The sequence below is a fragment of the Scatophagus argus genome, chromosome 12 (assembly GCF_020382885.2).
Source record: "Scatophagus argus isolate fScaArg1 chromosome 12, fScaArg1.pri, whole genome shotgun sequence".
Classification (NCBI taxonomy): Eukaryota; Metazoa; Chordata; class Actinopteri; family Scatophagidae; genus Scatophagus; species Scatophagus argus.
Genome location: NC_058504.1, coordinates 17,952,632 through 17,978,836, shown reverse-complemented (window position 1 = coordinate 17,978,836; position 26,205 = coordinate 17,952,632). Strand labels below are relative to the sequence as shown.

General features: G+C 42.6%; 1 protein-coding gene across 1 annotated transcript in view; it reads right to left on the bottom strand.

Moving 5' to 3' along the window:
* Positions 1–1,377: 1,377 nt before the first annotated feature.
* Positions 1,378–26,205, bottom strand: part of efnb1 (ephrin-B1) — a 57,386-nt gene continuing 32,558 nt past the window's right edge. Inside the window, exons 3-5 of the mRNA XM_046405614.1 lie at positions 13,158–13,250; positions 7,656–7,772; positions 1,378–5,512 (exon numbers count right to left, since the gene is read on the bottom strand). Of these exons, the coding sequence (XP_046261570.1) occupies positions 5,118–5,512; positions 7,656–7,772; positions 13,158–13,250 (605 nt within the window). The 3' untranslated portion in view covers positions 1,378–5,117. The remainder of the gene's footprint in view (positions 5,513–7,655; positions 7,773–13,157; positions 13,251–26,205) is intronic.

Sequence of the window (26,205 nt, the reverse complement as noted above, 5' to 3'; positions counted from 1 at the left end):
CCATAATAATTTCTGGCGGTTTCTTTTTCCACATTACAAACTGTTAGAAAAACTGAACTGGAAAGGTTCTTTGGAAGTTCTTTTCACAATTGGTATTCATGGTCATGGATGAAAATGAGTGTAAGTTAAATTGTTCCCAAGCCACCTCAAACTGCTGGCAGCTGTTGCTTTCCCAGGTGACTTGTTTCATCTATAAAGACATGCGAGCCACCATATTACACAATTAAAAAAAAAAAAAAAAGTGCACACACATGCTCATATTGAGCGAGAACTCACGAGGGTGTTTTAGCTGCAAGTTTAAAATGTACTGGTGTTTAAAAATGCAAGTGAAGTGGTGTCTGACATGCAAATGCACAAAATGTATTAAACTAAAGAGACAACCCTTAATAATCCCAATCGTTGATATAAATATATAAAACATTAACATTACATTACATTTAATAAGAATCTGGAGGGTGCATCTTCCAAAAATGAGGAATGAAAATGCTGCAGTGCATTATTTTCTTATTTTTATGATGACGATGACTGGTGTCGAACAACAGAAGAACCCTGTGGCAAATGTGGGCACACATACAGGGAGAAAGAGAGAGACATACATAGTAAAACATGCAGTAGCTGAGTGGGGGGAAGGTTTTAATAAACCCACAGTAACGTGGATCTATGGGGGCGTCTTGGGACTTAGCCAGGAAACCAGATGAACGTACCTGCCCCAGGGCACAGAGAGAAACAGTGAGGTGGGGGTGGCGTGGGGTGGGGGTATTCAGTGAAGCCACAGGCACATTATGTCTCTCATTGCCCCTACTTTTTCTCTCTCCTGCCATCAGTCTCTTCACTCGCCCACTCTGTCTCTGCTCACATCATCAGCCGCACAAAAGCCATGCCCACAAACACTGATGTGTTTGTCAGAGAAAATGCCCAATCACTTTAATAACATTTCATGCCATCTCTGCTTTCACCGAGGACTTGGAGTTTGTTCCTCAGTCGGCTAAACACAGCCTGTAATTTCAGACAAACGCAATGGAAATGCAGAGTGCAGCCAATCAGATTTAATCATGTATGAAGAAATGTAATTTTGGAGGACACCAGGGCAGAGCGGGTTGATACGGGTATTAGTTACTATGCAAAAAGGCGTGTCCATACTCCCAGAATATGAATTTATGGAGCCTGCTTGTGATTTCAATCTGACTAATGTATCAGAACAAACCCATCTGTGCAGCACTGACCCCTGAGGTGAGGGTTTGGGGGGGCTGAGAGGGAAGTGCTGAGAGCGTGGGCGACTGGTATAAGCTGTCACCGTGAACCAAGGTGGTCAGTAAGTCTTTTACCCACACTGTAAAGCTAGAAGGTTATAAACAAAGTGGGATGAAAGAAAGAACATTTCTTCAGAACAAGTTCCATGGGAAAAATTTTATTTATCAATATGCTGTAGTTTCCAAACTGGTGGAACGTTATTTCCATTGTAGCTGGTGCCAATAGGTTACGCTGAGAAGCGGCAAAAAAGTGAATGGCAAAAAAAATAAAATAAAATAAAATAAAATGAAACAAAATAAAATAACAAAACTTGACAGTTATGATTCAAACAAAGGGAAACAAATTCAACAGGTTTTGCTTACACATGCACATTGAAAAATAATACTGTGGCTTTGAACAATAGCAGAAATCAACCTATAGTGAGGCTGAGCGACCAACATCCTTGTGCTAAATTAGGAAAGGAGGGAAGAGAACAACTTTAAAACAAAGGACCGCCTGGGAGATAATGAGTGGTGTAAACCGGATGATTTATTAGCGAGCGCAGTACGGTCACACTCTCATATGTAGCCTCTTTTCTTCTTTCTCTCCCCACCTCTCTCTACGTCTCTCTCTGCCGGACCCAATACACTTATTAAAACTGAGATACGATTAATCTTTCTGGACCAAAATGTTTTGTTACATCTTATAATGGAGTGGAAGGTGTACATAACTCAAAGGCAGTGGAGTAACACAGTCTTCATATGCAGAGTTAAGTGCTGTCTCCAACAGGGAAGGGGCCTTATCATTCATAGTTTCAATGACCTATTCATTTCAAAGCCGCGTGATGACAAAGCTTCGGTCCCGAACAGTTTCTGAACAACTAGAATCCTGTTGAATGGCGATGTACAAACTCTGAACCCCATTTTCTAACACGTGTGGTAACAAAGACTTTTTGACAATACTGGACACTGCAAAAAATGACAAATCCTGTGTCCAATGCAATATTCAGTTTACCTCTAAAAGAAAAGAAAAAAAAAACATATTGCAAACAGAGACAAAAATGCAAGGATTCATACAAAACACACTTTAAAAAGACAGCTATTTACAAACATCCTCCATTACAAAAATCTAATCTTAAATTTTTCTTATGAGCAGTGTTCAGGTGAAATTACATCTTAAATTGGGTTCTATCCATATATTTACACTTCTTTCTCATTTAATTTTTTTGTCTCCCCTCAAAAATCTGAATAACATTAAGTGGTCACAAGAATGAATAAAAATGAGATATGGTTTGTGGTTATTTGGTAATGACTCCCTTGGCTGGTGTAGGTGAATGGATGCGCACCGATCCGAAACAAAAACATTTGATCTAGATGTGTTTCACAGAGGGCCACCGAGGGCTGCATGCTGAGTTAAAACACAGAGCCGCAAAAGCACAAGCAGCTGTTTAGGTTGTTAACTCTGAGGTTAACGACACACAAAAGCTACTGGAGTCTTCCCCGAGTCTTCAAGCTGGGCTGCCTTTTAACTCAGCAGCATATATCCGTGGATGGCAATAGTATGTGGCAGCGGATGATAGGTGTCTCTGCCGGTGAATAAACATAAACCGGCAGTCAGACCGTTTGACTGGAGATAAACCTGGACTCGTCAGTCTCGGTGTGTCTGCGCGCGTGTGCGCACATGTGCATCAAACGTCAGCTCGTGTCTGCGTGCTGAGGAATAGCTGTCCTTATCTGCTCCCCTCTCCTCTCACACATCATTAACTGGGACTGCGGCGTTCCATACCTTGGCAGCCACACTGTTTGGAGCACCTAGATCCAGTCCCAAAACAGGTCTTTCAGCTGCTACACCACAGAAGTATTCACAAATAGACACATACACGTACACATGCACATAAACATACACACACACGCAGAGGAAAAAACTGCAGCTATAAGCACAAATAAGTACTCACATATAGGAGCATCTATGTGTGCACACACACACACACACACACACACACACACATTCAAACACCCTAAAAGCTAGCATCGGTGTGCACACATGCACACATCCAGCTGCAGTAAATCCTGTCTCGGTGCTGCTGCCCTGGGCTGTGTGATAGCTGAGCTGCAGTGTCCTCGCTGGCTGAACACCTTGACAGAGGAATGTTCTGCACAGCATTTTTAATCACAGCAAAACTGGTGAGAGGATGAAAAAAATTGATGCTAAACTACCTGCACCCCACACCTCACCCATCTATCCCCCGCCCCCAGCCATCCCCATCCACACTGCCATCTTCCTCTTAGGTTAAAGCCAAGTCACAGGAACATTTTCTCCTTTATCCACTGCTCTCGCTCTCTCTCCTCCCCGGCTGGTGAGTGTGGGCACGAAGATGGCACATAGATTAGTCACACGCTGGCGATGCCACTGACTGCACACTCCACTGACTCATCTACAGATGGCAGCCAATTGGCATCTGACAAAACTGTACCCCAATGTTCAGCCGTAGCTCGTGATCCAACTTTAATATAGGGCATCCTACCCTATGTAGGCCAACCAATCAGTTCCGACAATCCAACCTACGCCCACCTCGCCTAGGCAGCAGGCACAAAACTAACTGTTTGATGCTTCTATCGTTGCACCAGAAGCTAGAACAAACAAATATCAACCTGCCTGTTGTCTTAAAAACCATCTCCCCGAAAGCTCATCAGACACATAAAACCGTCAGCTTGTGCCAACTGGAGCACTGGAGGGGTTTTGTAAGATCTCAGGCTTTTCTGTCTGTCAGCATGTCAGTCTGTCTGTATTGCTTTTGAAGCTGACAATACAGTAACTTAGTGTTCTAGCCCTAAGCCAATACGTCTGCCCAGAAACAAGACTGGTCTGGACAGGCCCAAACGTGCACATGCAGACACACACGCTCAGAGGACACACTCTCAAATACACACAAGTGGGTCATAAATACCAGAGTAATGGTAAAGCTCATATCAGACCAATGGAGTAGGGAGTATTCTCACAAACGCACGTGAGTGCACAGACACACACACAACCACACCTTGATATCAATAGTCCAGGTCAAGGTACTTTCCAGGAAAAAAAGAGTGCAATGGATGACATTGGTGGTGAGTAAATGAAGTAATAATGATCTATTCAATTCTATACATTGTGCACTTTTAGGAAAAGTCTAACAAAATACAACTGCTTTGTGAACTGAATCAGGGTTTGAGGAAATCCTCCATCAAAAATAGTAAGTAAGGCAAACATCAGAGGTGCGAAGGGAAAGGAACACATTATTTCACACACTGTGTCTGATACCTGAGCTATCTGGAGAGTTTCCTGTCCCAGCGCGGAGCCCTGACTAACATACACACGCACACATGCACGCAGAGACACACACTCGTTTTATGCTTGCACACAAACTGCAGGCTGAGCGGCATCCAGGGCCTGTGTCTGCCTGTTCCTGGCTAGTGTGTTAAGATGGTGTGTTTAATTGGGTGTAGCACAGACTGTACTCCAGGGAACTGAGATAAGTTATATCCTGCCTGTTAAAGAGGGCAGCGAACCAGGAAGCTAGAGTCCCATCAGCCCCGCCCCCTATCAGAGAACAGCAGGGACATGTAGAAGGTGGGAGGTGAGAGGAGGAGGAGGACAGGTATGTGGGGTGGAGGTTGTCAGACAACCCAAACAAACAGAATAAATGTTTCTCATCGGTCAGCTCAGATCCCCGCTGGTTACTGGTCAGTGTGCATCTCTCCAGATTTGTGCAGCAGGTGGTAGAAATAACATGGGCTTGAAGAAGCATCAAGTCCCCAAAATGCAAAGGAAAGTGTTCTTCCCAAGAACATAAATCAAGCGCTCCTCTCTTTCTTTCTCCTGACTGTGTCGCTGGCTGTGCAGAGACTTTGTCAGACTTTGTAGTAGATGTTGGCAGGGCTCTGCGGGGGCATCTCCTGGACAATGTAGACGGGGTGGCCATAGTCACCGCTCACCTTCTCATAGTGAGGGCAGTAGTTGTTCTCTGTCCGCAGCGGAATGATGATGTCGCTGGGCTCTGTGCCAGCAGTGCCCCCGGGCAGCTTGGGATTGGACAACGTGCTGAGTGACAGCGCCGAGGGGCGGGGCTGTGAGTGGGCATTTTTCCTGGCACGCTTGCGCATCTTGATGAGCAGGATGACAAGGAGGAGGATGAGCAGGAGGAAGATGATGCAGCCAGCCCCAATGGCGGAGAACAAGGCCACTTTGGAGCTGAGGATGCTGTCCGAGTTGCCCGAGGAACCAGACTGGTCCTGATTCATGTGGTCTATAAAAAGAAATAAAAAGAGAGAGGTCTAAGGAGGTGAACAAAACTGCAAAAGGGGGAGGTAGCCATTTCATTTCTGCTTAAGGAAGGGCAATCTAACTTTTTCTGGAGAATCTTTTATTTTTTTTTCTTACCCGATATTTCTCTTTATAGTTTTGAAATTTATAACATTTAAGTCAAGATGAGATGAGTACATCAAAAAGATGGATTTCACATATATGCAAAGGATATGATGTGGGGCGTTTACTCATTTGGTGGCTTTCGTTTATTGAACAGCGATTTATTTGAAAGTAGAGAGCGGCTGTATTTTCACCATTTTGTGAAATCTGCTCTAGTTATATGCGCTGCTGCAGTTTTTTTCTTGCAGAATGGGAGGGTCCTAAGAAAACATTCATGACACATCGCACTTGATTTTTGCAAAATAAAACAGAAGATTTGCACCCCTCTGCACCCAGGTAATTTGCATGCAGTCCCTTAGCAACTGGTGAGCCATCAGCAGTAATAACATTTACAGTAAGCCAGTCCTGTCATGTGCAGATCTCAGTGTTCTATGCTTAAATCAACTGTGATCATATCCTCGTTTGTTGTTTGCTCTACATGACTAACAGCCCCATTGATGCAATCTAATTGAATTAGCTAAATCAAAATAGCCTCCAAATGAAATCTGGAGTCATCACTCAACATAACAAAGATTCCTGCTCTGATAAGATTGAGCCAGAGCAACTTGTATGAAATGTCAAAGCTGTACTCGTATGGCTAAGGCCAAGTAAGATATGAAAAAAAATGAAGAGGACATATCTGCACATCTGATTTTATTTTATCCTTTTGTCTAAGGGTTTCAGGATGGTTGGAGGATGGGGGGCTGCTACTAGATGAGAGAGAGAATGACTGGCTGCTCCAGTGACTGAAATCCGAGAAGAACCAAATCTGTTTTCCATGTATGCGTGCAGCTGCTGCCAAAGAGCAGTACTCACCCCCTCCCTCCACCACCCACCACCACCTCTTTACTGTCCATGAACCCCCCCCCCCCCAACAGGCACACAAAAGCCTCATAGCTCCGGAGACTGCCATCTCCACTAATGACTGTGTCTCCGCACTCGGCTGACCACTCTGCACTTAACCATTTATTGAGGAGGGGATAACTGTGCCTTATGCCTTATCACAACTAAATGACATCACAGAAAGCTACCGATTCCAGCCTTATCGGTGAAATCAGAGGCACAAGGAATTTTGTACATTCTGGGCACTGGAGAAAGCTGGAGAGAGGCTGTCGGAAATTTCATTCGTAAAATATCAACCCCTCAAACCTCTGACACGTCCTTCATTCCACCCTCCACTTCTTCACTTGACATAATCACTGATCTAACAATAGCAGACAGGCAAAAGCCTGGAATAGGGAAAAGTGACATTAGAAAATCTTTTTATAGAGCAACTAATGTCAAATAAGCAATTATTAAATGAGGAAGCCTTATCACATTGGGGCAGACAGAACAGCCTGTACTTGGAGGAAGTTTGTGGCTTACAAAGTTGTGAAGTAAGTCCAAAAACTGTTGTACCTCCTGTGCATAGCAGCTATGAAAGGTGCTTGTGAAAACAGGAAACAAGAGAATCCAGTGAGGCTCAAGTGACTGCTTCAATTACCCCTGTTTTTAATCTTCATTGCAATTCTAATAAGTTTTAAAAACACATATATTGAAGAAGTCTGTCTTTGAATCTTCTTGTATGCAGCAAGCCCTTTGTGTACTCTGAGAGTGAAGCGAAGTGAGCTTCATTTGTTCTGGGTGGGCTATTTTATTGTTTTATTGCAAGCTGCATTTTAGAGTGTATTATTTTATTCTGTACAACACTGGTTTTGCACATATTTTATCATACTGACCCCCAGAAATCAAAGGAATGCCTGCGGCATGAAAAAGCCATATGAGACTACTTACTTAGGGAGACTCAACTATGATTTTTATTTTCACTTTTCAGGCTAAATGTGATTAATTATTAGAGGAAACCTGGAGGCTGTGAATATTCATTTTTTACATTTTAAAAAACTTTATTTTACTAAAATATTTGCATTCTTGAAACTACAAAGTACTTTGTGAAGAGTCTGAAGCTGCACTTTATGGGTATAGAGCTGGTCTGTCTATCTGCTCACCAGGGTTTCCTGGCATTTCGGGTCCAATATGACCCTGGTCAGACGGACTGGGACTGGACTCCGGTATGGCGTTGTCTTCTGGAGTCTCCGGCACCGCAGGGTTCGCTGCGTTTGGGACTGTGGGAAACAGAAAACACACAGAAGCTCAGCCTTGGCAAGCTGCATGCACTGAATTACAATGACTTGTTCCTCTTCATTGGCTAGGTTTTTTATTTGATATGTCTTTTATACAGAGAGAAGGTTATCTTTGCATGTGTTGAAAGTGTCTCGGTGAAGATAAAAGTGCAAAAACAGGAAGGACAAGTTAGGGAACGTCTGTGGAACACGCCAGTATCCCTGTCCTGTCGTAAAAATGATCTCACATCTACATCAGCAGCTCCTTCAGCAAACACTCAGACAGGCATTTCCACCACTGACACATTCATGAGCGTGTAGGACACACACATACACACATGTGCATGCACACGCATAAGCCCACACCTACAACATTCTTACAATACACTTAGGCATGGCAGAATGAGGGTAAAGTAGTTATATATTAACTTTTTATTGTTTTACATTATTCATCACGTTAAAAGGCCATAATATGCCTTATTTATTGCTCTGGATTTAACTCTGCCTGAAAGAGGCACACTTCCGAAGAAGAGCGGATAGGAGGACAGGAAGGGTAGGGGGGGGAACAAGGGGTAGGGTGAAAAAGCTCTGAGGGGAACGCAAAGGAAAGAGACAGTTTATCTGTCTGTCTGTTGTGATTTCAGCACACGCACTTTGAAGTCTAAATACTGGAAGGTCCGCAGCGTGTCTTTTGCGAGGGCAGGGCCGGCAGACAGAAGACAGTTACAAACTATTACCGAAGCCGCTCCGGTGGATTCCACAGTACACTATCAGATGCATCTTCTTTATCAGGCCTTATCTGCATCTGCCTAAAGGCCTGCTCAAGTGTTGTTTGTGTGAAGAGACAGGAGGGCGTGTGGGGAGGCAATTTACATTTGAGTCCCACAAGAGATCAAATGTTAAAAAAAATGTGAGTGAAAAGGGCCAAACAGACACGCAGTCTGCTTGCTATTTTCACCCAAGTCTGGCTGAGACTTGGGCAGGAAAATGATTCACATGAGGGATGTCTGGAGATAAGAATTATAGGAAAAAAAAAAAAAAAGGCAAACAGCCATAGATTCATGGGCAGCATTTTTTTTTCTCTCTACTGTCTTCTCCATGTCCAGACCACCACATTGCTCCACACTGATTGCAGCAGTGGTGGACCTAGCCATGAGCTGTTGTGTGCTATCAATAATTGATGAAAAAAGACAGGAGTGAGAAGCGGAAACATTCTTGTATGGCAGTGGATACGAGAGGACACAGTGATCTCATTCACTTCGCGCATATAGCCCCAATGCTGTGTGTCACTGAGCATGTGCAGGGAGCGTTTTAATGTTCTGACCCATTTTTCTATGTGCGCTGCTGACATTTCCCTTAGCTATGCAGACAGCACCTCAGAACTGCCAACCCACCAGAAGGAGGGAAAGGGCTGGGGGGCGGGGGTGGCAGGTGGGGGATGAGAGTGAGGAAGACAATGATCGAGCGACAGATATGTTGAGGTGAGGTTCGGGGACAGAAAATGAGCGGGGAGAGATGCATGCAAGGCAGTGAGTCAACATATTTCTAATGAGCGCGCTGACATGATGTGGTGGAGGAGAAAGAGAATGCAGGGAATGGCAACGGATGTATAAAATATGGGCTCCCCATATTTTCCCTTCAATCAGTTTTGCTTCCTTTTTACTTCACATTTTATATCAAGACAAAAGATGGAACAGGAGGCGTTCAAAGTAGAATTAGATATCAATGTGTCAGGGTGCATAATTTCCCCGAAACAGATGATTCAACGTGATTACACCCTGGTGTGTCTCCATGAAAAAAGTAACGGTGAAAGAATGCGCATTATAACACGCTGCGATGAGTCACCAAAATATAATCCACAAAGCGAAGTGCAAAGGAGCATGAGTGGACATATGGGAAGATCTTGGGGACTTGGCCACAGGAAGTGCTGGCATTTAGCTGCAGAGGAAATGTGGCTTAAACACAATAGCATCTGGGGTCAGAGCCAAGCATAGCCCAGGTTTTGTTTTTTTATTTATTTATTTTTTTAAATAACATCTAGTGTGACTATAGAAGGGTTTAAGCTGCAAATAATGATGGTTTTCATTATCCATGCCTCCTCTGAGGGTTTCTTTCAATTAACTGATTTATCTTTTAGTCTTCAGAATGTCAGAGAATAATGAAAAATGCCATCACATTTTTTTCATGATTTGTCCGACCAACAGTCCACAAGTCAGTTTATTGATTGAAAAAATGTATGATTGAAAGGTTAAAAAAAAAAAAAAAACAGAAAGAGCAGGAATTCGTCATGTTTCAGAAGCTAATAGGGAAAAATGTTTTTAGACTTTTGCTTGATAAATAACTTTAATGTATAACCTTTAATCAAAATTGTTGTCACTGAATTTTCTGCCAACCTTTGATTTGATTCATCAATAAATTTGAGGTCAGTCAAAAATATCATCTATCATCATTTTTGAAGGCAGACATTTACAATGCATTAATGGTAACTACCTTAATACTGATTATTGTTGCTTTTTTTGTCATTTATGGCATCAAATGGTCATCAGCTAACAGTGGTGCAGAAAGAATTAAGATCCTTTAGTTAAATCAAATAAGCAACACCACAATTTAAAAATATTCTGTTTCAAGTAAAAGCCCTACATACACCTCTATCATGAATTGGGTATTTATTCAGTCATTTCTGACATGCTATTAAAAACAACAACCATTAATAAATGGAGTAAGCAGCAGATTAATCAATAATGAAAAGAGTCATCAGTTGCTGCCCTAGTGGTACATCCTTTCTGTTTCCAGGGAAAACAAATGTACACAGCAGTAAAATCAAATTTTTTGTCAATGCTCTAATTTCTCACGGCTATTTCTCTCAATAGTTACGGGGTTGGATGGGCACATTTTGCAATGAAAATTCCACCCACAGAAATAGATTTAAAAGCAGTAGCAGCTGGGCCAACAGCATCTTTTCTAACAAGGTTTTTAGGGCAAATTGATTGTGAGTGACAGCTCGCTCCGAACCGTTTTGGGAAATGAGCGCATGGCTCTGGCGAAGTTGAGGAACAGCCGGCAGCCACAGAAACATACTCGAGCTGAGAGGAACTTTCCTAGAACTTTCCTTAAATAAGACATTTCCTTTCAACTTTCATTAACGTGAGCTCAGGGAGTTGTTTTTCCTCAAAGTTAATAGTTTAGAGATGCAATTGTGATGCCATTTGCAGATGGTGTTGCAAGGTTGTCGGATGCTCAAATTGACCTACATGGAAAGACAATGCAATGTCTATCTGTTTCCCAAGATGACTGTGGGTATTTTTCACTGTATCTGCTGAATTTGTTCCAACTCAGACCTTGCTAGCATCAGCAGCTTGTTAGCGTCTATTCTCCCACCGCCTGCCAGGATAGACTGCTGTCATCCCACTAGTCACCATTCAAATATCTGCTACAGATTTGCACACACAGACACTGCAGATTTCTCAGCGAGTCTCAGTTTATTTTTGACACGTTGTGATCCAGCTTTTAAGCTGGAATCAGACCACGGTGGTGGGCAGATGTTCCTCTCAGATGGCGGTTAGTGTCTGTTTCGGTCAAAACAACCACACTAAGAATGAGGGGAATGTTTACAGAGTAACACATCTGTGTACCGTATCCTGTCAAAATGCAGGATATGGACATCCACATACTGAGTAAAACTTGTCTAAAAGTGAAAAGTATGATGCGAACCAAATGCTGTGTCGCGGGATATCCAAACAAAAGCCCACTTGTTTACTTCATGAATTTTGAGATGACGCACCCCGACCGTGCACTTACATACCGGTTTCAAACACATTTTCATTCTGTGATTCGTATATAAAAATCAGGCTGAGAAACAGCTGAGGAACATCAGAGGTCTTTTTATAATTTGGAAATGGACTCAGAGTCATCATCATTCAAAACTACTGTATATGACAGCGGTGGTTAAGAAGGATAAAACAGCATATGTGACTTCACAGCATGAGTTTACTAAAAATCCACTTTAGAAACTAATTATGGATAGGTTAACAAGTTGGGAATGTTTTTTCATGGCTTATTATGAAACAGCTAACTAAAGACCTATTCCTTCTTACTGATATGCAACATTGCCTGTAATGGCTGAATACAAAACAGAGACATTAAAGCAAGAATTACTTTAGTATAATATATGGCAAAGTCTTTGATGGGAAACAAACATCTCCTGTCTTACAATATGTACTGGCATATCACAGAACTTTAATAAATAACTAAATACCTGGATAACTGGCATTTACAACTTAAATAATACAGTATAATGCATTTGTAAGCACGAACGAGGACATTTTAAGTGTTCCTATATTAAATATGAATGTAAAAATAAATAAATTATATTTTAGTGAAATATGAATTATATTTCTGTTGTAATCATTAATTAATTTATAAAAAATTAATTATATACTGTATTACATTTTTAAATAAGTCCTTTTTAAACACAATTGTACACACATTGTGTTGTATTCATAAACAGCTATTATTTACCATCTGTTAAAAAGGAGCACACTTCATCCACGAAGGCCACAGAATGTGGCTGAAAGCTCTGAAGTGAACCTTGTGTTCACAGTGAAGTGAGCGAACATTTCGTCAGACTACTATTTCCAAGGTCAAGCTAAGCTAATTATGTCAATGTTGACAAATACATTAATAAAAACTTTAATTCAATTCAAGTTTAAATGTCCTCCTTACAACAAGTGTTAAAAACTATTTAGTTACTCTTTTATATCGCTTATTAATTATATTATTATATATATATATATTATATATATATATTATATTATTATTATTAATATTGGAGTGCTGGCAAATGTTACTGGAGAACTTAATCCTTAATACTAATTAACAACTTAATAATAAAATATTGATAAGAATATCTTCAATAGATAACACAAATGCAATGTAAAAGTGTAAAATCACACATAAAAATTATAACGCTTATGTTAAATAAATTAAACGTGTTCTTTGGTTATACATCTAACAAAAAGTGGAAAATACTTTTTTTTTTTTTTTGCTTGGAATGACTTTATGAAATGATTGGGCCCATGACAATATGTTAATATTATATTGAATTATTGCTAAGCCCCAAGAAATGACACTAAAGAAGCCACATCAGAATTAATAATAATAATAATAATGATAATAATAATAACAATAATAATAATGATGATGATGATGATGATGATTCCATCACACTTGTAGAGACTCGTAGAGAGCAGGTCTTGTTGGAAGCTTTTGGCAGACAAAGTCACGCTAGCTACACATAGCGATAAATGAAAATGTCACACCAAAGTGAAACACGGCTTTAAGGCAGCAGTGCTGTATTGTGTTCTACATGTGAGGTGAGCGCACATTTACCTTGCCCGACTTTCATGATGACTTTCATGGCTCGGCTCTTGCACACGCCTCCCTCCCGGTTCTCCAGGCCCTCGACTGTACCATTGGAGGTTGCTGGAGGCATTTGGGGGGGGCGGGGGATTCAGGAAAGAGAAGGAGAGAAAGGAGTGAAGGACAAGAAGAGTGAGGAAGTGATGGAGGGTGAAGAAAAGAAAATCAGGAGAAAACAAAGGAGAAGAGAAGATGACATACTGGTTAATGAGCACGTCCATAACGCACAGAACTAATCAATATTTACGACAAGCACTGATTAGCTGTTCCAGTGATTAGCTGTTCTCACCCTCAATCAACCACCAGCTCCTCTCAACAGTATCTCTTATTAACACAATAAAGTGAAGTCAAATGAATGGAACAGCATTAGAGCCTTCTTAGGGAGGGTGGCCGCTGAGGTGGGGAGAAGGAACATGGTCAAACCTGTGTGTGCGTGTGTGTGAGTGTGTGTGTGTTTCTGTCTGTGCATAGTTTAGCAGTGAGACATGCCAGCGAGAGTTCCAGCTGCTTGCCAAGTCCTCGAGCAGCTTACTCCCTCTGAGCCACATGTGTCATTACTTGCTGGTAGTGCTGAGAGCTAAATGCCTCCCTTAATATGTGTGTGTGTGTGTGTGTGTGTGTGTGTGTGTGTGTGTGTGTGTGTGTGTGTGTGTGTGCGTGTGCGTGCGTGTGTATCCATTTATATATTGGAGCTTGTGTCTGTGTGTGTGCGTGTCACACTCGCTCCATGTTTTTAAAGTGTGTGTTCTGCTCTGACTTGAGCAAGGAGCTCAGGGTCCAGGGTTGTTTATTCAATGTCACATTCACTTCAGACACTGTGACACAATTGGTTGTCTATTTTAGGGCCCATGATAATGACCTAGGGAGACAGAGTGTGACTCTGACCTTAACACCGAGAGGCTAAGCACAAGGCTGTTTGGTGTGTGTGTGTGTGTGTGTGTGTGGGCGCATGCGATGGCAGCTCTAATTTTGGAATTCCCCAAATGATCTGCATCTCCGCTTAGTCTGCTGTTTCAACTTACTCCCTTCCTCTGAAATGCTTTTGTTTCTCTTCCTACATTATCCGTCTTGGTCTCTCTCTCTCCCTCTCTCCCTCTCTCTCTCTGGTTTTTCGCTCACTTCATTTAGTTTTTTTTTTTTTTTTAATCTGCACTATCTGACTCTACCCCTCCCCTTCCCTCCCTCTTAACTCAATGACCATCTCCCTGGGTGATTGCTTCAGATGGCACCCTCATTATGATGAGATAGTCTTGGAGAGGGTGCTTATCTAATGATGACACAAAGAGAGGCACAACTCAGCTACAGATGGGGGAGTTGGGTGGGCACAAACAATGCACTACAAACTTAACAATACTTATCCTCGCTGGCATGATGTACCAATGTTTCTACATGCATTTCCCTGCTATAAACTGATGTTATATCAAGCTGTGTTGAAACCTGGCTCCACACCAATGGAAAAGCTCATCTAGTTGATTCATGCCGTGTCATTCCTAAGTATTATTAATGTTGACATTTTGTTGCCCTCTGGGATTTCAGCTTTGTGCTCGGGCGAAACTGAAGAAAACTAAATAATGAGTTGCACTAACATTATGTTACATTATCAGATCATAGTCAGGCTCTAAATTACAAGGAGAACCACAACATTTTGTTAGTGTTGCCAGAGTACGTGATAATTTGTGAGAATGATTGTGATAACATTGTGTCAGGAGCTCTTTGGCAACCCCCCCCCAAACACAGCAGACTCAACACGACTGAGTGAACCGGACACTGAAATATATACGAGGGGCCGGCTTAGCAGAGTGCAACGCAGGAACAAAAAGATTTTAAATTTACGTCGGACATTAATGTGAATGAACACTCAAGGCTAAGTGAGTTTTATGATTTATGTAAAGCCTGTGCAGGGAGCATGTCTCTTCTAAAGAGAACATTCAAAGACAGTGAGGTGAACAGGCCTGTTTCCAGTCTTAAAGGCACACCGTCTCACAGCCCTGAATTGCCTTGACGCTGCCACAAGTGCTAACCTCATCCTGCCATTTTCCACCCAATTTCTCCTCTTCTTTCAATTTTTAAATTTCCAGGGCAAGGTTATAGAAAAATGAGCTCTTTGAAGATCGAGCTCAAAGGCTTGAATAATCTGACTAAGAGTGAGCGTCATGCTATGAATTTTATATTCACTCAGGGAGAGCAAATCTTCTCAGTGTTAACTTACTTCTGTCATCTAAATTAACTTATTCCTTCAGGCTGGCTGAACCAGCTCCTGCACTACTGATGTGGCATGATGATAAGTTGGCCCTTCGAGGCCTCTGTTTAGGCAAACAACTGAAGGAAAGCTGGATTTATAAAGAGATGATCACTTTATATGTTGTTTGTATTCAGGCCATTTAAGAAGTCAAATAATTCAAGGCCTTGACTGTACCGCTGGAAATTCATAATCCGATTAACTGTGTCCAATTTTAACCACATTTCTTTATGTGAATTCATCTTTTAAGTACTATTCAAGATGGAAATCTACTACAGAAACATCTGTTGAGTGCATTAAATATTGGGCCCTGAAACAAACAAGCAAAAAAGAAAAGTGCCAATGCCAACTGTTCAGCACCACACACTTCTGTGTTTGTCATTTTAACCCTTGATAACTGTATTTACATCTGCTATGTCACAAGTTCCCTCAAAAAAATATAATTGCCAGTCATGTCTCTCAAACTCCCTAACCCTACTCCACAACAAGGACACACTGCCAGCTTTTTTTAATCTAAAAGGCTCTCATTCACTCTATCTCCTCTTTTCCTCCCTCTCTAACCCTCTCTCTCGTTTTATCCCTGCATACTGACGTTAATCCAAATCTGGATTTCCAGATATAAAAGACTGACGGTCATGGCGTGTTTTGGAACGAGGAAACTGGGGAATTGGGTCTTCCTGTGTGTCTCGACAGAGATAAAAACACAAGGGGATAAAGCAACGACGGGGCGAAGAACAAAGAAAGTCCCATTCTGCTGCTAATGATTTAGTGGAACAAACCGGTTCAACGTTAGCGGTTCATAACCAAAGAACTGGTCATTGCATGAAGGAATGTTGCTTCTTTTTTTTTTAATAAAGCGGTCGGCTCCAAAGCTGGATTTTTTTTTTTTTTTTTTGTATGATTTAAGGCCCTCATTGTGGGTGTGGACCACTGGCCACAGAGTGACTAGTGGGAGAACAAAAGATCTACAGCTGCTGAAGTCATAAGAGAAACCAGGTGCCAAAATGTTGATGTTGGGAAATATCTACAGCACAAATGTATCAGCCAAGAGAAAGCCTTACAGGGGAAAGAAAAAGGCTTCTGTTCCAACAATATACACATAGCACTTCTGCGAGCACATTAACATGCATGTGTAAATGTGCACACTTACATACACACAAATGCACGCAGATTTCACAAGGACACTGAGGGGAGGGCAGAAGGACTGTTGCTCTAAGGAGAAGAGTGGGAGATGTGTGAGAGATGCAGTGCTGACTGGCCGAGACGACACAAGTTTAGGCTGGAGTGCGATGCGGTGGTCTATATTTATTCTCAGTTCTGCTAAATGAGGTCACTCAGGTGGTCCTGCTGAATACATTCCCCATCTCCATCATGAATCATTTGCTGCTTATTATTCCTGTCCAGCCCAAGGGGGGCTTGCTTTCATACAGCGCAATAGGCTGTGTGTACGTGTGTGTGCATGCTCTGCCATGTCTATGTGCGTGCGTGCGTGCTCTCGTGCGCGACATCAGCCCAAAGCACTGAGCAACAAGGGGATGGATACAGCCCATGTGACAGACAGAGAGCAGGTTGTTTAATGAGAATGTGGATGAGAGGTGACATTCATTGGCTACCTTTCACACCGCGCCCCCCCCAAGCCCCCCCCTCCCTTTCTCCACAGCATTCAGACTTCCATTTGGACAAGCTGAGCAGGCACAGTCTAGTCACAGTAACCACCAGCAATAATGTCTACATTTTCACAAAAAAGGTGAATACACAAACAGGCAGGCATCAGACCATGATCTGATCACACACACTTTGCATCAAGGAAAAACAGCCGCAGATAGAGCTAGAAGCTAAACACAGCCGTGTCAGGTCTGTAACTGTATCAAACAGAGCTGTCACAACATAAATGGCTATTTCTCATGCCTGTGATATTCCTATCTCTGTTTTTGTTTACATTAGCAAACCAGAGTTGAAGTGTGGATAAGGAAAGGAGAGCCTATTTGTACAAAATATTTCACTCCTGAATGAGCACAGAGAGGGTTAGATTAGGTTTATGGGCCTGATTCCAGAGATAACCCTCCCAGCAGATCTGGCATGCATGCAAGCACACACGCACACACACACACACACACACACACACACACACACACACACACACACACACACACTCATACAAACATACAGAGTGAGGTTGGCAGACTGGAATAATACTGGGGGGATCTAGATGTTTGCACTTTGAACCTTTTCTAATCCTGAGTATTAGGGCATGGGTAAAGCCTGATTATGGCAGAATGAAATGGATCTAAATAGATGTCCTAGCCCATCAGCCCTCCATTTCTTTGTCCTGGAAATAGAAATGGAAATCAGTAATCAACCTCCAACCTCTCGCTCGCCGTCCCTCCCACGTAGCCTCCTGCGCAGGTTTAGCACGGGCGAAGAAAATTCATTCAGACTTTTCATATCATCTCAGATAAAATTATGTGCTCTCGGCTCAGCCACTGTTTTCTCCTCGTGTTTCTTTTCAATAATGAAACTTGGCAGACAATATAAAATAGTCATATCTTTGATGCTGGTGCTGCACATTTTTCATGCTATTTTGAAAATCCTATATTGAATTTAGGTCAGAACAAATATGCTTCTCAGTAATGTGTGTGGACACAGCCGATTTTCTCATCTTCATGTTCAAAAACGTTTTTTTTCCACCCATTTACTTCTCGCAAAACATCACTACGTAGCAGCTCTAATATCATGGCATGCTGCCTTCTCCCAGGAGCCACTTTGCTGTATGCACGGTAAGCAGGTAGCAGCATTACTGTCAAGGTTCAAGGTGGTTAGCGGCCCACTGCACACAACTGTTGCTCAGCTCGCTGCTTCAGTATACAGCCAGAGGGGGAGCTCCTCTCCTGTGTCCTGATTACACTGCCCTTCCTCTCTCTCTCTCTCTCTCTCTCTCTCTCTCTCTCTCTCACACACACACACACACACACACACACACACCAGCAAAAGCAAAAGCATGCACGGCTGCACATACACAAGTACAACCACACTTGAAATGGTTGTGAAAAAATATACAGACATGTAAGCACTTGGACCCACAGTAGCGAACACACATTTAAGCACACACTGACACACACAAATACATTCTCACACACACACACACATTGGCTGTCTGTGTAGCCAGAAGATCAGGCAGGACTTAAGAGCTCCTCCGGCACCAAAATTACAGGGTACCTCTGAATCCTTCCAGCAGAGAGCACTATGGGATAGTGTGGGGTGGGAAGGGAGGGGGAGTGGTGCTGCTGGGGAGGGGTGAGGGAGGCAGGTGAAGTGGAGAGGTGCGTGTGTGTGTGTGTGTCGCTGGGAATGAGATGTTTAGAGAGGGGATGGAAAGAGGAGTGTGGGGTCGGTTGGGCAGAAGAGGAAGCAGGAGATTCTTTTTTTGTAGACAAGAGAGTGTGTGAGCAGGGGAGAAGTGAGACTTGATCTGTCTGAAGTGTACTTGCGTGCGTGCGTTTGTGAGAGTGTGAGTGTGCGTGTGTGTGTGTGGGGGGGGGAAGCGGATGGAGTGTCTGAGTGTGCGTGCATATGTCGGTGAGGGAATATGGAAGGAGGTGATGAAGTGAGGAGTTGAGAGGAGGAGGAGGAGGAGAGCTCAGTTTGGAAAGAAGAAGAAGTGGGAGGCGATTTTTCTGTGAAGCAGAAGAAGCATATGCATGTGTTGGATTGTGTGCATTTGAGTGTGTGTGTGAGTGTGTGTGTGTGCCAGCTTGCTTCTCCCTTGCTCACACTCACAATTTCTCTTACACTCTCCACTTTCAGCATCTCTCTGTTGAGTTGTATGTGTGTGTATGCACATTTAAGTGTATCTGAGTGTCTCTGCATGCACAGACACACATGTACATGAATGTGAATTTGTATTTCTACATATATGTGAACTTTCCTCTGTGATTTTGGTGATTTTTTTCTTTTACGTTTCGTGTGCGTGTGTGTGTGTGTGTGTGTGTGGTCCCTGTACATCAGTCAAGACAGTCCCAGATTACAAGCTAAAGGTTGGGCATTATGGACCTCTGTGGCCAACAGCGCTGGACTAGTGCTTCAAGACTACTTATGACAGCTTTTAACCTCTGCAGAGGACCTGTCAGCGGCTCCCAAAGTGTCTGAGTGTGTACCTGTGAGTGTGTGTGTCTGTACAAAACTCACAGCCTGCAGACACAGAGAGCTTCTGCATCATTTAGCTGCGGGCATCTGTATGTCACCTCTCTGGTGAATCCAGCGGGGCAGAGCTTTTACACCGCTGTACTTTCCACTCTCCATTTCCTAACTCAGCATGCCACAAAACCCTGTGCTTCTCCTCGTATCCGCACATGCACACACATAGGACGGAGGACGACACTGTCCCATTCTTATGCGCGAGAACATGAAAACAATAAGACAGTGTACGCACATGCAGAATTTTCACATACACACACACACAAAGAAATGAAAAGTACACACACGGTGCGGGCCGTCTGTCGGATCAGTAGGAGATAAAGGACGCAGAATAACAGGAGGACCTTGGGGAGCAGAGCAAGTCATCTGTCTCAAACATGAACAGACTGAGCACACTCCAACATGACAGATGCAGAGAGACTCATCTTAGAGCACATCGCACCCTGAATCTTTCTTCTGCACTCCTGCCCCCACTCCCTTTCCACGCACACACACACACACAAACAAAATGAAAGAAACCTGCTCAAAATGTGCACACGCACTTCTAAACCCACATAATGTGACAGGTGTACACCGGAGGAGTTCAGATCATAGAGTTTTGAATGCGGGTCGATTGGCACAATAAAACAGTGTAGCCTGAGGGAGTGGGACTTACAGCTTATAGTATCATAAGCTGTTGCATATGCTATTAAAGTTATGAGACAGCAACTGAAGGATCCAATATTAATTTCATAACTATGCCGCCTGTAAAATTCAAGCTGACCACGACTCTGCTGTTTCTCATATGGAACATTTTTAGATATTAGCTGTTTCAACTTTTAGCAGCTATTTGTGTTGTGTGGAGAAGTTGCCAGTAGCCCACACAACCCTCCCTAATGACAGAGTAGCTAATTGGCTGTAATGGCTCTTTTCACCGATATCATCGAGCTGCAGCTGCAGAAGACCTCAGCAGTTTTACAGAAATCATGCGCAGAGTAAAAGCAGAGAAAAACAGTTTGGAAAGCCCTTTATTATTATTTTTTTTAATATTATCTTTATTTTTTTGCTTCAGATGACCAGCAGTTGTGTACACCTAAAAGCACAGACTGAACCATAAAAGGAGAAATAAGACTTTAGGCAGCTATGACTGTTATCTTTTCTTTGTTTGCGGTGGACGTCACTCCTTATCAATTAGACGATTACTTTTAAAAAACTGGCACAGCCCTAGTGGGCACACACATCTTATCACCCTTGAATACACAAAACTAACAGGTGAACAAATACGCCCAGAGAGCGACACACACGAAAACAAAAACGGCCACATGAGCGCACACACTCATGAGTGTGCATCGTTTGACTAATAGCAGTTGAAATGTTGCGTGTTCGAGAGAAATAAGCAGAGAGGAAACTGGGTCAGAGAGAAAAGACCAGCATTTCACCTTCTTATTGGTCAGACCTAAAGGTTAGAAGAAAAGCAGCACATGCTGAGGCACACATACATCCACTAACATCCACTAACAAGCTCAAAAGCTAAAGGTTAATATTGTGGGACTTTCTGAGTTACAGTTTATCTCATGCTTAACCAACGTGTGTGTGTGCGCGCGAGTGTGTGTGTGTGTGCACAAGGCTTGCAGCAAACAATGAGTACACAGAGTTTCATCCTTGTTAAAGACAGAGGGGAGTTCCACATTAGTGTTTCATTAATCCCATTATGAGCCCAGTGTTTCTGTGTTTTCACAGAAATTAGTGGGCCAGATGCCCACTCTTATCAACCAAATGCCCACTAATCCACATCTAACAGTCTACTAGTCTTCTATGCCTGTATTTCTGTTTTTATGTTTATCTAACAAGTAGCAGCATCACTATTATCTGGTCTGCCATCACTCTCCATATTATTGGATCTTCCGTGAAGCTGACTGACCACTTCCTGCTTTTATGTGAAAATTAAAAGCACAGCTCAGCCACATCATTTGGTCATGATGAAGGTTAAGAACATTCTGGGAAGTTACACACAAAGAAATGGTGCATATTATTCAATTTCTATTCTCCATTAACCATAATTTATAATGGACAGAGTTGTAGAGATGGCAAGAGAAATGATGGAAGAAGAAACAATTATCTGTTAACAGTATTAACAGTAACTGCCTTGAAATTAACTGCGAAGTAGCGGCTGCAAGAAATATACCTATAAAATTCAAAATAGAGATAAAAGTAGTAAAAGTACTAAAAATGTACTACACATTATCAAAATTATCTTTTTGTTTGTTTGTTTTCTGTTACTATAAATTTACTTTAGGCAACCAATTTTTTTTCCTTTTTATAAATTTTGCATTTTGCTCTTAATGATAAGAATTATATAACTAAAGAGCTTTTTAAAAAGTGACTAGAAATGAGATTAGCAGTCATGCTTGCTTACTTATAGTTTTTAACAGTATTTCTCTGCCTTTTTGGCTTGTGACTCCTTACAACCCATTGAATTGTCCATTTGAGAGCCCTCATCACAGATCCGATCTGTCTGGTGCTCATGACTTTTAGGCATTTAAACCCACTGTCTCAGCTGTTTTTGTTAGAAAAAAAACCCAAATATTTTTGTTCAGCTTTTTTCCCTAATCCATTTATTCATAATCTAGATCCTTGTGACCCTCGGGGTTCAGTGCTTTTCTGTTTGTGTATCAGTGATCTTATTTTTTGGTCAGGATGCAGAAAAAAAATGGTTTCACTGCTGGAGTACAATTCAAATTCAAAACTTCAATCAAATATATCAAATCATCAAAGTTAAGTAAAACTATTAACATGTTTGCTTCTGTAAATAAAATCACAGCGTATGCATGGCAGCCTCTAAGCACTCATGGCAAGACGCTTATCTCCCATCTGTACCTGCAGCCAGAATAATGGTGGAACGGTGCATTTTATAAAAATTAATTAAAAACTGTTTTGTTTCCAAAGCAGATGTGTTCACAATATTCTCATTCAATTTCAATGCCTAAACCTGGAATGCAAAATAAGTACAGTGTTCTGAACACTTCACGAAGCTAAGAAAATTACAGGTTTTCAAGAATGAAAGGGAGACTGGTGTTCTGATTATCCCATTGTTGTGTCAGTTACAATGCCGTTGTATTAATTTTAGGCTATCATAAATGCCAAGAGTTATTTTCTCAAAACATCCTGGAACATCCCTGTCAGTGGGTGGTATTGGCATTGCCAGGTTACACATGTGTAATCAGCTGACAGATGCACACACAGTGTCTCTTAGTGTGCTTGTTACTCAACGGGAGGCTCAGTGAGGTTTTCTCCTTGCTTCATTTGCACTGATAATCACAACCACGGTGAAACATGGTTCGCTCACCAAATCTCAACAGATGATAAAACTGATCTTCTTTGTCTTTTGTAATTGTCAACAAAGGTGATATGGGACCCTGGACTCCGGAGAGAGGAGTCGCTCACCTCGATCTAAAGGTCCACGAGCCACAAATCAGCCGGCACTGCCTGATAAAAGAAGCGCTGGGATGGATCGGAATGTGGTGGGAGATAGTAAGGGCATGTCAAAGGCCACGAGGCTTCAAAAATCTACACTGACTAAAGACCTAATCTGTGAGCAAACTCCCCCCAGGAGAGAAACCAGAGCCGAAGGCCTGGAACAAGTTAACAAACACGAACGGAAGAACAAATATCCTCACTGAACTCCTCACTCGTGCTGGCGCATGTTAAAAATGTGCTCACAGGGACAGTGTGTGCGTTTGCGTTCATGTGTGCATTTATGCAACTGTGTTTAGATGTCTGAGTCTGCGTACATATGTGTAAGTCTTGTCTGTGTGTGTGTGTGTGTGTGTGCAGAAATCCTACATTGTATCCATTCATCCTTTGTGGAGAGAGGAGAGTCATTTTTTTCATTGACCTTTTCAATCTGGCCTCCAGAAGAGAGTTATGACAACTGAGCCAGCCTTGTGTTCCTTAGCACAACAATTCACATCAAAGATGGGCAACAAACAAAAACAAGCAAACAATAACTCTTACCACAGGCTCAGCAATTTCATTTGCAAATAGGCAATGCAATGCAAAACAAACCAAATGAGGTACGCTGACTGAGAGGGAACAGTACACTGATGCAGCGTGCCGGGAGAGACAAGCTGAGCGCTGTGGCTCAGGTGAGAAAACAACCCTCAGGGTAATGAAGCTGCCTGGGTGATCAGGTTGGAAAAACACAAATGGGAAAGATTTAGGGCTACAATCAAAGACGCTGATTATTATTACTATTATTAATGTTATTATTATTATATAATTAATGGATTAATTTTTTAAGTTAATAACATGTTAGAATAGAATTAGGATGTTTGGGATTTTTGCTTTATAAATGACTGAAACGAATAACTGACAGATCATTTCAGCACAAGACAGATTACAGTGCAGAGAGAATGTAAAGACAGTGAGATGGACGGAGAGAGAAAGAGAGAGGTGTCAGAGACAGACAGAGCGAGCGAGAGACAGCGAGTGTACTTGTTATTTAGGAGAGTCCATGTCAGCCCATCTGTTGTCAGTAAAAAACAAAATCTGCAAGAACAAAGACAGAGAGAAAGACAGAGAAGGGGTGGATAGTGCACGTGTGTGGGCATGCATGTGTCTCTGTGGATCTGTGTATGTGTGTGAGTGTGTGCATGTGTGCCTAAACCCTGGGGGAATCTCCTGTACCTGCGAACATGGAGGCGACTGAACAAGGCTGACTGCAGCCAACGTGGGGCCCCGAGTCAAAGCAGCTCCGGTACACACAGACACACACCTATGTGCAGACACAAGCTGCCACAGAGGCAGACAGATACATATATAAAAGATAAAGTGTATGATGTGGCTAATGTGTAAAGTGCCAGGAGTCTGAGTGCTGCTCCAAACCACACGGAGGCTCGTCCAGCTCTGAGGGCAGGCTGCAACACATGAAGCAGGAAAAGAAACACGTTTTTCCTTCGTTCCTCTGTTACTCGCCAAAACCCCAATCAGGGAGCAAAGCAGACCACAGAGAAAATGCTGCTGATTACATCCTAATACACACAAATCCAGCAGCTGACACACATGTACACACATGTACACACACACACACATACACACACACACACACTGATTACGTCCTCTCTGGTGCTCCTCTCTCCTCATCCCTGGTATCGGTTACACGGTAAAACCACGTTGATCGCGGATCAGTGTTTTTTGGCACAGGGCGGTGAAAGAGTTCGTGAGCTTAACCTCTAGTCCAAGAGTGGAGAGAAACTAAGGATCCGAACCCCCACGCCCCCCAGCACAAATAAACAGCTACAACACAAAAATGTCTGGCAGACTCGAAACAATTTCCTGAAGGATCTGTCACTGTGCAGGAGGGTGGGGGTGGATGTGGAGGGTGTAAGACATAAGAAGGGGAGAAAATAGGTGGAATGGCAAGGCGGAAGGAGAGAAAGATTAAGTTGCAGAAGAAAAGGGGAGACAGGGAGAGAAAGCGAAAAAGAAATTGGACCTGTGGGTTTGAGAGGTAGGATTGTTCTGCCGTCTCATCAACTCACTGCGAGAGGTGGCACAGCCCAACAAAAAAACTTGTTTATTTGAAGACATGAAGCTTTCTTTTCAGCATCCATCCATCCATCCATCACAGTACACATGCACAAACTGTGACAGCACACACGTTCACACCCCGTGGGACTGCTGACAGGAAATATCTGGCACTCACCTACGGTACAGTTCTTTTGAATGTGCATTAACCAATGCACAGTGCTTACAGCAGCTCCTATTACGCAAGCAAATCTGTGCAGAGCAAAGGAGGGTGGACATGTGAGAGCATATTCTGTTTTTTGTGTGAGCATCTATTTGCATGTTAGTGAGAGCTTATGAGTACATATATATATATATATATATATCTACACACATTTGACTTTGCTTATGTGGCTTGATGCTTATTTATGCCTGTGTGTTTGTGCACACACTTGCCTCTTGTGTGTTTGTCTGCTCCTGTTACTGTGTTTGTGTGCCTGTGGTTGTGCTGGAATGGAACATGGACATTTTGCCACCGAGCTGAATTCACAGAAACGGGCTTGGTCCTGGCCTGCAGAGCAGTATTTAGACTCTGTATTTATGCGTTGGACAACCACAGCAATCTCTATCACCGCCTTGTGATTCATGTTTGTTTGCTTTGCTCGGTGCTGATTCCATTCCATCAAGAAGCTCCTTTTTCTCCCTTGCTCCCCCAAAATGCTTTCCACAGAAACGTTCACGCCATCTCGGGTCAGAGTTTCATCAGCCGCCCCTCATCGTAGCTGACCAAGCATGCAGTGGTTTCCATAGCAAGGATGCGACATTAAAACTAACAACCTCTATAATTATACATCCATATTTCTCCGATGAGTTTGTGTAAACAAGCCCAGGCTCCAGCTCGGGGAGGCGGACTTCTTGGCAGGCCCTGGCTGAGGGTGCCACTGAATGGCTGTCGGAAAACAAAGCCATTTCAGAGTGCGCCTTGGAAAAGAGAAACCACTGTTCTAGGGATGACGGACAGAGAGCGAGCTCCATCTGAGAGACAGAGAGCCGTGATTTGAGCTTAGTTATTGGCTTGAGAAGAAAGACGCTGAGAATATG